Source organism: Phyllostomus discolor, chromosome 1 (genome assembly GCF_004126475.2).
Source record: "Phyllostomus discolor isolate MPI-MPIP mPhyDis1 chromosome 1, mPhyDis1.pri.v3, whole genome shotgun sequence".
NCBI lineage: Eukaryota > Metazoa > Chordata > Mammalia > Chiroptera > Phyllostomidae > Phyllostomus > Phyllostomus discolor.
The window spans coordinates 95224107-95236594 of record NC_040903.2 but is presented as its reverse complement, the minus strand read 5'-3'; the positions used below and the strand labels follow the sequence as shown (position 1 = coordinate 95236594).

Here is a 12488-nt window from a genome sequence, read left to right as displayed (position 1 = left end):
TTGCTAGTTTAAATGATTTGAATCATGTCTGGATTTCTGAGATTTGTCTTCCTCTGCCATCTCAGATGACACCTCCCACCTTCCGAATGGAGATGTAGAAAAAAGAGAGCTGGAACCACAAGCCTGAGTCTTGGGTTTATTCATATGGCAATCATTTATAAAGTTCTGTTTATTATTTAGGCATGTTAGGCTTACAAAGACAAATTATACCACTTCTTGCCTTTTACCCCAGAGTGCAGAAGGAGAAAGACAGAGAAAAGCAGGTTTTAAGGCAGCACGTATAGTGGTTACTCACCTAGGTTCAGAAACCAGAAGGCAGGAGTTAAAATCTCAGTTCTCCCACTGCTTAGCTCTTCGATCGTGGGCAAACCATTTGGTGACCCTGAACTCAGCTCATTCATTAAATAGTCTCCACAATTGTAGAATCTATTAATGTGCCTACCTCGTGGTGTTGCAGCTCAAAGACAGTGTTTATGAAATCTTTTTATTGTAAATAAGTCTTTGCAATGCAATGTCTTAAATCCTATGGTATTATATTTATGTGGTGCTACATCGATTCCTTCAGTCAACACGTCTTTTTTGAGGACCCACTACGTTACTAAATCTGAGGGATAAAAATCATGTAAAGTCTCCAAGCCTGCCTCCTTTATAAAATGAGAGGTTTGGGATAGATGATCCTTAAAGTCCCTAAGAATTGACTGTGAGCTCGAAGGGGACTGTACAAAACACAAGCCCAGTGGTCTTCTGGGAAAGGTTTTGGCTACATCCACATAGAGCTATTGGAGGAAGGGAGGTAGATATAAAAGAACAGAAAGTATAAATTGAGCCAAGCAGCTGCTTATTTTTTAAATAAATAAAGTTTATACTATAATTTTACTATATACTATACTGGTTTATACTATAATTTTGAATAATTGAATTATTTCACAATTCCAGGAGTGAAATAGAAATTATGTGGTTATCTGGAAAATGTAGTCAATTAAAGTACCAGTCAGAATTATTTGGGTAGATGTGGAATCTCAAGCATACCCTTTTACTCTTTATGTAATTACAAATTAAATGTAAAATCCAGTTGAATTCAGTCAACTAATTTCTAATCCAATTGCTATGTCTTCTTTTGTTTAAAAAGAAAAATATTTGAAAAACTCATAGGTGTCTATTTTTCCAAGTGGTTTCTATAAATATGGCTGTCATAATTTTCAGTGAGATACTAAAGAAATCATATTTCAGCCATCAATCAAATAAAGGGAAACATTGCTAGGTATAGAATTCATCAATCCTTTCAAAAGCTAAGTTTCTTGTAAATTTCATACATTTCTAAACATAAAATCACTGTGGTGAGTGAAGAGTGTTAGTCTGATGCCAGGCACACCAAATTCCAATGCCATTTTATAGGCCAAAGATAGTGCCTGTGCAGAAGAGAAGGCAGGGAGGGGTAGAAAGCAACAGTCACTACAGCACCAGGACAGCATAGGACATGAAGGTTGCTGTGAGGCAGTGTGACAGCAGTGATCCTGTGTGAACTGGGAGGCCCTGTGCAGTGCTCTTTCCAAACCTGTGCCTTTCACAGACATGTACACACAGGATGAGAACATGAAATGACCATGTGCGCGCAGCCACTGCCATGCACTGCAAAGTGTAGCAGTGCTTGACATGCTCCTGCACATCTCACTCAATTTAGGGTCAAATCATTTGGAAGCATCCAGTTTCTAGAAATACTATGCAACATTAAGGAAAGAAACAGGATTGGTTTATTTTGCATCAGAGAGATAAAAATTACTTCTTTTGCACTGTTCTATGTGTATTTGTACTGTATTTAAAATTTGAGTTTTGTTTAAGTAAAACGGTCCTGTTAAACTTTCCAGGTAGCGTATAAATGAGTACTATGGATCCCCAGCCTTTCCTATTATCAAATAAACTTTTGTTATGTATAGGTATTTATGCAAATTTTCATGAACAGTGGCACAGATACATGCGGAAGGAACTGGAGAGACATTGTCATTATAAAAGTCATTTTATAGTTATTCCTAATTTGTTAAAATAATCCTACCAAAATATTGTGTAAAATAAATGTTTGATAAATATTTGAATAATTCAATCATTTCAGAAATCATTTTCTCTTTCTTCTAAGCTGTGGTTATAAAGACCAAAGTTAAAATGAATTGTGGTGATTAGCTAGTTGATTGGTTATTTAAGCATAAAATTCCTTGGAAAATGCTGAATGAATTCAGTGATACCACTAATTATTCTCCTAGGAGTTAACAGATAAAGTCATTAGCACACACATAAATAGCACTCTACTAAACTGAATCTAATTTTATTGAAAAAACTCAACTGTTTGCTGGTGAAAATTCTTTTTTTTTCTAGATCTATTATTCAGCGAATAACACAGTAGGCCTAGCAATATGCAAGCATGAAAGTGAACTCACTTATTTATTTAACAGTAAACAATACACCTAATTAATATAGGTTGGTTTTCTAAATCAATCAAACCAGATAAATATCAAATTTCTAGTTGTTTGCTTTTCCAACTGTTTTGGTTTTTGCTTTTCCAACTGTTGTGAGAATGGATAAATTGAATGTAACTATTATTTGAATATATTAAGGTGATAAATTTGTGTATGTGTAAACTTAAATCGCACTTTTTCCTTATTCTCTGTTTTTTATTTTCAGTTCCAAGTTCTAATTCAGTGACATAGTCCTGAAAGATTTTCCACATAAAGTACAATATGTGAGTAAACAGAGATATTTTAAATAAAACATAACACTATTTTATTAAACATTTCTAATTTATGAAAATAGAACTACTGATATGAGGTATAAAATAATTAACTCCTTCTATGTAGACTTTCTATTAATATTATAGGTAGTGATTTCTAACAGTAGTTTTTTAATACTTACAGAAGCATTTCTTTCAACTTTATAAACAAGTAAACAGTTAAAGCACCACACTGTCTCTCATCATTTTTAATAGATAGCTAAGAACCATGTGCCGTGACGATCTCACATATGTAGATGCCATAACTGCAGTTAAACAGAAGCAAATTAATTTACAATTAGAAGGGAAATCTGGTTAAACTAACATACATAAATGTATGTAGACATATCTCAGGTTAAATTACTCTCATGGGCTCAATTCAGGTTAAAGATCTCATCAAATGCCTATTTTGCCATTAACTTTTGTAGTACACTTTCTTTAAAGTCATATGTTTAGAATGTGTTGCATGTATGTCCCCCTGTTATGTGTTCTGATGCTTTTTTAAAGAAAGAAAAGCCTGCCTCTGGCCCCGAACCTCTCTGGCTCCTGCACAGTAGCTGCTTCAGACCCGTGTGCTTATGTTTCCGATTCCTGGGAAGTTCTCTTTGCCACAGGGCGTGCCCTGAAACACATCAAAAGAACCAAGTTCTACAAAAGAAAAAAGAAACTCAAGTAGGCTTGAACACACAAAGAGGGAGAAAGAGATGAGAAAGGGGCCAGGCAGAGTGCTGAATACTAAATGAGTTCAACCAACCCCAGGGGCTCTTCATCACTTACATTTATCTTACTCTGGGAGAGGAGCGTCAAAACCAGCCCTGACATAAACCACCCACTGCCTTTGACTTTGACTCTGTGTGTGTGTGATGTGTATTGTACACAAAAAGGAACAGATTTCACAAGGTAACACTGTTACCTCACAAGAATTGAAAAGAAAACATTCAAAAACACAATTACCAAAGTGCCAAGCAAATAAATTCAGCATGGTTTTCATTTAACTAATCTATAGTGTTTATATTGAAATCTGCTAATTGTGAATTGGTTTAACCTCTTTGCAGCAGTATTTATATTGAATCTCCTGAACTTGCTCTCATAAAGCATGTGAGATTTTCTGCTTCTACTTGCAACATTTTGTACATATTTTGTTTTTCAGGGACAAAACCCATGGTCAAAATCTCTGCAACAAGATAGAAGCTATGCAATAAATAAAAAACCATTATAAATGTAAATAGTCCAAAATACTGAAGAAATAAGGGAAATATTTTCTGGTGTATGCTAATTCCATCTTTGATAACAATGCCCACCAATTCTGAATTTCTGTGTTCCTTGAAAGTATTTCCAATTGATGCATCCCTTCTAACAAATTTACCATGCCTTTGGGTCTTGAATGTCTGCACGAATTTTCTAGTGATAGAAAGTGTAACATCAGGTCTGACTTCATTGTAGTCCTGTAGTACAATTTTGGTGGTTTGAGGTAAGTAAAATAACAGTGAATGGATGGTAAGAGGTGAACTTGCAGAGAAAGAGGAGAGGGGTGAGGGAAAGAGGGAGAAGGAGAGAGAGAGAGGGAGAGGGGTTAGAGAGAGAGAGAACGCACTATCAAAAGACTTTTCTTATTTGCAAGACTTAGAAATACTACATAAGGGACACATTTAGAACTTCAGTACAAGTTTTTGTTATCAAAAATAACTATTACAAATAGTAGGCACAAGATCATTTCCAAAGCATAGGAAGCTATAATCTAATAAGATATTGACATCCTAACAGAATAATTAAACAGTAGTGTGTATCTAACAGGATTATAATATATATTTTCTTTTGTACATACCTGAGGCTTCCTTATTTCTGCTCTACTCTGTTTGCATCACTTTTATGTCTCTCTACTGGGCACACCATTCATTATAATATAATAATTATCATATGTGGCTTTTGTTAATTGGTATTCAATATAAAAACGAAACTTTTTTTAAAGGTTTTGCAAAAGGTCAGAAGCACATTTAGGTGAGTGTGTCACATTTTCTTAGTCGGCTGTGCCAAGCATGGCTCTGACAGCCTTTGCTGAACAAAGGGTTCCAGTCAGCCTGCAGTCTGGGAGGAAAGGTAGAGTCTCCTCGTCCTGTTTCCATCCAGCAGAACAGGCAGCCACTACCACAGCCATCTTTTAAACTCATGTACAGACTTCTTCTGTTTCAGTTTTCTCCCATTTTCTTAAGCAAATAGAAGAATTAAAAATCTCAAACAACTCGGAGTTCGAGGCAGTCATATGCTACTCAGGTATATAAGTAATATCAAAATAAAATCATATGATTTCATTCAAATTTCTATAGTGATATCCACAAAGCCTGTCTTGAGAGACAGTGCCAGCAAGAGAAAGAGAAATAGAAGTGATAAAGAAAAATCCGAACACGAGTTACAGTTCTTAATATTGATAGTCCTGGTACAAGTTTTTTTCTTTCTTCAAAATCAGCCGCTTGTCAAATATACCATGCTAAGTCACTGTTTGCTTTTATGGGGTTGCATATTTCTTTTGCATACTTTGTGATTAACATTTAAACTGCTGCAAAGTGTAAATGCAACAATGGAAAAAGCAGACAGAAAACTTTCCCAGAGATTAAAATTAATGTAAAACATTGCACCCATCACATCACATCTGGCCCCCAGAAGTAGAGTGTGATGTGTCCAGGATGAACAGCCCCTAGAGCCTCAATGAGGTTGTCAAGGAGAGAATGAAGAAAACATACCGTAGCTTTCGTGTGACCCTCAGAATCCTGCAGCTCAAACAACTCCCTCTAACTGCAGGCTTTAAAAGCCCAAAGGTCAGTCAGAAGCACTTGTGACCCTGGCTGGTATGGCTCAGTGAGCTGAGTGCCTGCCTGCAAACCAAAGCATCACCAGTTTGATTCCCAGTCAAGGCACATGCCTGGGTTGCAGGCTAGGTCCCCAGTTGAGGGTGTGAGAGGCAACCAATCGATGTATCTCTCACACATCAAAGTATCTCTCCCTCTCTTTAAATAAAATCTTAAAAAAAAAAAAAGCCCAAAGGTCAGTCTCAGCCTACCTAAATACCCTTGGATGTCATGGTGTGCTTAGGAGGCAGCAGCTTGCCTTTGGGTGACAACTTTTGGGTGTGCCCTCATTAAGCCTTTCCAGGCTTCCTAAGGTGTCTTGTCCTCACGGGGAAGTCCTCCTCCACAAGACTGATGGAGCTATAGTTGAAACAATATATTAATTCATAGATCACTTGAAAAGCTGATCACTTATTAAATCAAGCTCTAAACTATTTGCAGATATAATGCTAGTCTTCTCCAATGATACATTTTATGATCATCTCAAAATTCTAATACCCAAAACATCATTTTTTCCTCTTTTTTTAAATTTATTTTTTATTGTTTTTCAAGCACAATTGTCTCCATTTTCCCCATCCCCTCCCCCATCCCACACCCCTACCCTCAATTGATTCTACCCCTTTGGCTTTGCCCATGGGTCCTTATACATGTTCCTTGAAGACCCTTCCCCTTCTTTTCCCCATTATCCCACCCCTCTAGTTGCCATCAGCTTGTTCTTTATTCCAATGTTTCTGTTTATATTTTGCTTATTTATTTTGTTGATCAGGTTCCACTTATAAGTGAGATCATATGGTGTTTGTCTCACAAAACACATCTCTTTTCATCTACTGTTTCTATTTATGAAAAGAACAAATATCCACCCCATCTCCAGAGATGACTGGGGCTAAGAGTGATGGGCTGTGCCATGGAATGGGCTGGTTCCAATCCTGGCTCTGCTAATTACTAACCAACAGCATGACCTTGAACAAATTTCTAAACCTCTGCTGTTGTAACCTCTTTCCTTACCAGCAAAATACAAATGATAATAGTTCCCACCTCAGAATTACTGTGGGGAATACATGAGATTGGTTTAGAAACTAAACCCAAGTGCCTGTTACAACCTATAGCAATCATTTAATAAATTTTCACCATTATTGCACTGTCCAGTGTAGCTGAGTTGGTTGGAACATCATCCGCTAAACCAAAAGGTCGCAGGTTTGATTCCCAGTCAGGGCACATGCCTAGGTCACGGGTTCATCCCACTAGGGGTGTGCTCCAGGGGCAACTAATTAATGTTTCTCTCTCACATCGATGTTTCTCTCCCCCTCTCCCCTTCTCTGTAAAGTCAATAAGTATGTCCTCTGGTGAGAACAAAAAGAGAAAGGAAAAGAGAAGAAAAAATTTTCACTATTATTAAACTTTAAAAAAATTATCTTTCACTCATGCTCCTGGATCCTTCCTATCAGCCAGCTTCAGAGACCCATCAGCTTGGCATTTGCTCCCTTTTCCCTGATATTATTGATAACTGGGTTCTAGACCTTACCTCTTTGTGACTAGATAGCTTTAACTATTATTTCAATTGATCACCTGGTCAATTTTTTTCTTCAACCCAACCTGTACATCACCGTCCATTTGATTTTTCATAAATAATGTTTTCTGTACATTTCTGTTATAGAAATCTTTACTGACTTCCTCTTTCCTAACCCTCTGTCTGATTTTCAAGGGCCTACACCTCCTAATTCTACTCATTATTCCCCAATACAAAATTCAATTTGTTGTAGACAATTTTCTGCCATATAACTTTTTCACTGATTCCCTCATATAGCCAACAAAAATGTATTAAGGCTCTACCATGGACCAGTTAGATACAAATACATTAGTTTCCAAGGATATAAAAATATTATTCTCTCTGCCATCATTGAGGCTATCACAGACAATAGACAATCAACTCATGGTAATATACCAGTTAAGAACTCTAAAGAAGTATAGAACAAATAAATGAAAACTATATTGCCAGAATATTCTGTCCCTGGGTAGGAAGGCCTCAAGGTATAGTATTAGAAGTAAATGATTACAATGTAACAAGGTGTTCTTTGTCACATTACTTCCTGCTTCTAGGAGCCATAGGGCCCTAAAAGTTTGTGTTTTCTTGTCCTCAGTTAAAACTGCCCACAAACTGTCAAACTCCTAGCTCTCCTCACAAAACCAGTTCCCCCTCCTCCATGATTTCCTTCTTCATTATTCCAATACTTGACTTTCATCTCTAGAATTACCAAATCTATTAGTCTGCATTATTTAACTCAATACTAGGTTCAATGGAATCTTCAGGTGTGTATGCATGTGATAGGCTCACCTGCCTAAGCAGATTATGAGCCTGTTAAGAGCAGAATTCATATCTTATACAAGTGCATTTCCTATTTTCCAAAGAACCTACTTTAATTTTAAGATAACTGTAGTAATAAATCATTAGTAATTGGATAACTTATTTATTTTATAAGAAAATGCATATTTTTAAAATGACTATTTTTTTTTTGCCCTGGCTGGTATAGCTCAGTGGATTGAGTGTGGGCTATGAATCAATGGTTGCTGGTTCGATTCCCACTGAGGGCACATGCCTGGGTTGTGGGCCAGGTCCCCAGTGGGGGCCCCATGAGAGGTCACCACACACTGAGGTTTCTCTCCCTCTCTTTCTCTCTCCCTTCCTCTCTCTCTAAAAATAAATAAATTAAATTAAAATTAAAAGAATAAAATAAAACAAGTATTTTTCATCTTACTTGATAGTCAGAACTCCCTAAAATTTTTTCTATGTAGCACCAATTCTACAAGATGCTAATGAATATTACTCAGAAACCTAACTCCATGTTGAAATGTTGGGGACATGCTGAGTTAAACGTAGATAAACAAGATTATTTACTTCAAGACTTCCAAGAGCCTTTAAAACTGATATAACTTAAGTCATCAAGAGAGGTAGATATTATGCAGTGTTTCCCAAATCTGCTTAATGTTAAACCATTTCTTGGAATTAGTGTTCGTAGAGCTCACTTTGGGAAACGCTGATGTCTGGTAAAATCTTTGGAGATGATTTCTGTTTTTAGCTCAAACCATTTCCATTCAGTTAACTGGTAAGTGCTACTGATCTGCTAATACTATTAAAAACCTTTAGTTCTCTCTAATTCTGCGACACTAGCAAAGATTTTGATAACCATAAAACCAGAGCACAAATTCTCCCCAAAAGGGCACAGAGGCAGGAATCACACTGTGTGTGATTCCTTCAGAAGCTGAACAAAGTTAAGCTTCATGATTTGTGTCTGGGTTCAAAGCTCCTCTTATTGACCTAAATTTTTATGATTCTGTTATATATGGCTGAATGGTGAGGACTGCCCCTTAGGTTTCAAGAGAGAGAAGTTTCTTAGTTAAGAGCACCTATTTAAATAAGTTAAAATGCATCAGTAGTATCAAATTTGATTAACGATTATAACTCTGGTAGGATTTATATATTTCTCATTAACTATTAATGCTTTAAAGCTCATGCATGGCCTAAAACTAATAACTAAAAGTCAAGATCTGAGATTTAAGATCTAGGAAACAAGCTCCTATTTTATGTGACTGATGGCAAGACCACCTTTGATAGAATGCTCCACTAACTCTCCGTTTGAGAGTGATGCTGACTTTATTTTCTGGTGAAGATATTCAAGACCTCATCTAGTGTAAACTACCAGTGTATCCTAATGTAGACCTGGCTGAACTCCAAGGGCCTCCCTGAAACAGGTTCTAGTGAACCAGCAGCCAGTGTGCTCTGCTTTCTCACAGCTGCCTGGGGCCTAGAAATCCTATGAAGCCCTACACGGTAGGTTTCCAACAGCTGTCATCATGTTTCACTTTTTTTACAAAGGACCTTTAAAGTGGAGTCAATGCCATATAAATAATGGTAGGACTATGGGAAAGCCAAACATTGTCTGAAATCAACCTTGATGTGACCTTATACTTTATTTTCCTACAGGCTTCATCCCTGCAGAATGAAACTGCAACATCTGAAAGAAGGAATGCATGGTCATTAAGGCCACGTTTGAAACTTGGCACCAATACCTGGAAAAGCCAGGCCTCCAGTCATGGCCTGCACCAGTCATCACAACTAGGAGGACCTCTGGATGACCCGTAACCTCAACCAGCACCAAAGCTGCTGGTCTCTTTCCTGCCTATTGATTTCAGGACCCACTAACTAGATCTTGAGCACCCAAAACTGGTGAGCTGATGTACTATAATCTAGTTTTAAATTCTTACTCAGTTCAAAGAAGTAGAACTCACCAGATTGTGATACCCAGAATCTTGGCTATAATCCACCCATAGGTGAGCAACATCAGGACTGCTATTTTCAGCTACCAGTCCTGGGTGTCACTGGAGCCAGCCTCTTAGCCTCAGAGGGACGTGTCTATGCAGTGGATGTCTTGCCTGTGTGTCCTGGTTAGGAGCATCCATGCTGAGGTCCAAGCCTGTACCACAACAGCTTTGTCCTCCAGCTGCTACCTGTTCAAGATTTGCCATAGTCTCAACTGTTGGTCTTGGAACTTCTGATGGCTAAGTGTCCAGGAACATGTGGAAGACCAAGGAGAATGTGCCTTGGCAGAAATGAACTAAAAAAAGACATAGGCCTCTTTGAACCCTTATTGAACCACTGGTGATTGTGATTAATCATCTTTGGAGAATTTTATCACTGAGCCCTCTCCATATTACTAAAACAACATTGTCTTCATATTTACCAAAATGATCTGCTTTCTCCATATCAAGGGACATTCCCTTTACCATTAGTAATCATCAAATATCTACATTCTGCACAGATCCCCAACTAAGGTGAGCCACCCATTTGAATCCACATTGGGTAAATTTGTCATTGTAGACAAAGGTTACTTGAATCCTGAGATTATACCCTGGAATAGCAGCACCTGTGTATACTACCACCCTCCAAAATAACTGAGTTTTCCCTATATTCAGTTCCACATTCATCTATAATACCTCCTCCATGCAAATCAATTTGTTACAAGTAAGATATGGTAGCATTCCATGATGAAACAACCCAATCTCTTAAGAACTCAACCATTTTTTATTGAGGACCTATTATGTGCCCAGCACTGTATAAAATTCTGAGAATACAATGATGAATGAGTCACAGTGCTTGCCCCTAAGAAGATTACATTCTAATGGGGAAGTCAGACAATTAAACAGCATGATAAGTGCTACCCAGCACTTGTAATGGGCATTGTAATGATGGCCACGGGAATCCCTCACCTCTGTTCCTTGACCACCCAGGGAGCTCCTAGTGCCCAGGCTGACTCACAGAGAATCTTCTAACATGCCAAAGCAATCCGCAAGATTCAAGCCAGCATGCTACAGGCCTGGGGGAACCACTGCAAGTGGTGATCCTATGGATTCTGGTTACTAAGGCATTATTTCTAAACCACCTGACTTTGAAACAGGCTAGATGCTCACTTACTAAGCGCCTTCCTTGCTATGGGATGAAACTGGTAGTCCTCCAGTTATAGTTGCTGACAGGTGGAATCAAGCTGTGAAGTTGAAAGACATGGCTTCAAGTTTGGGTCTTGGCACTTACCATGACTGCGGGCACATCACTTAAGATCTTTAGTCTTTGGTGTCTTTCTTTGCAAAATAAAAATAAAAACCTTATATACTATACCTACCTCACAGGGTTGTTGTGAGAATCAAGTGAAAATGTACGTGAAAGCGCTTTGTAACTTTGTTATTTTTTAATCCCCCCATTTTCAATGAGTTTTTCCTTCTCCTTACGGAATACAGTGCTGTAATTCAGCAGAAGGGTGCGCTCTTCTTCCTGAATGGTACAGAGAGAATGAAGTTCATGCCTTCCTAGATACCTGGTGTTGTAATGGGAATTATGATGCCTGAAAGATGACAAGGATATAATCCAGACGGCCTTGTTGCCATATACACATTCCACCCTAACACACCATTACAGCCGAACACCAGTCAGCCCTCTTGATGGAAAGCTTTCCCTAGGGCCCATTGTAAAGAACCCATTCTTGGTTCCAGAACACTAACCAGACAGTAATAATTTGGGGAGTCACATGGGCTGTGACTATGAAGGAATCACCAGCCACTCCAGGGGAGAGCATGCCTCCTAAGATAGAGCAAGAGGACTTGTTTAAAGGACACACTGGCCCAATTAAAACACACATACACACATGCACACACAAGCCATCCCTACCTGCCTGACCAATTATAGCTGAGCTGGCAAGGGAAACTCCTAGACTTTTCATTTAAAGCAAAGATTTGGTGACACATTCCTTCTTTAAGCACATTTGGTGATGCTCAAGCCTACCTGGCTCTTGCCTCTCTAATTTTGACATGTCTGTTCCCTGTCTGTCCTAAGACCTGTGATAAGATGTGTGCCTGTCATACAAGTCTCATATATTTCTCTTACACAAACATACACACCCCACTGAGGAATCTCACATGGCAAACTCTTAGCCGGGGCTTCCATTTCTGATATTTCAAAATGAATTCTGGACTGGCCAATCTAATTTGAGTTCAGTCTCACTGGAGCACTCGTCCTGGGTTGGAATGCTGACCCTCGGTCCAGGGTAGGAGTTTGCAGAGAGTATCTATTGAGCCACTGGCACCCAGCAATCCTTTAAAAATTTTTTTGTCTTTCTACTTAGAATACACCAGCTTTCCCAAAATAAGAGCATATTATCATGGAACTTCAGGAATAGCATAAACTTTCTATAGAAGATGTCCTGAGTGAAGAGAATGATGTTTATGTACTAAGAGATCAGATATAATTGGCATCTCAGGAGCTCTGGAGTAAGATCTTAAGCCTAAGTGAAAAATTTCAACCTTAATCCATTCCTTAGATTCCTAAAGAAAGGAAAGAAGTT

The 12488-nt window shown here is 38.2% G+C and overlaps 1 protein-coding gene across 1 annotated transcript in view; it reads left to right on the top strand.

Annotated features, from left to right (window-relative positions):
- GRID2 (glutamate ionotropic receptor delta type subunit 2) overlaps nt 1–12488 on the top strand; it is a 1446155-nt gene extending 1433667 nt beyond the window's left edge. The window contains exon 16 of the mRNA XM_036026381.1: nt 9581–12488. Coding sequence (XP_035882274.1) covers nt 9581–9739 — 159 coding nt within the window. The 3' untranslated portion in view covers nt 9740–12488. The remainder of the gene's footprint in view (nt 1–9580) is intronic.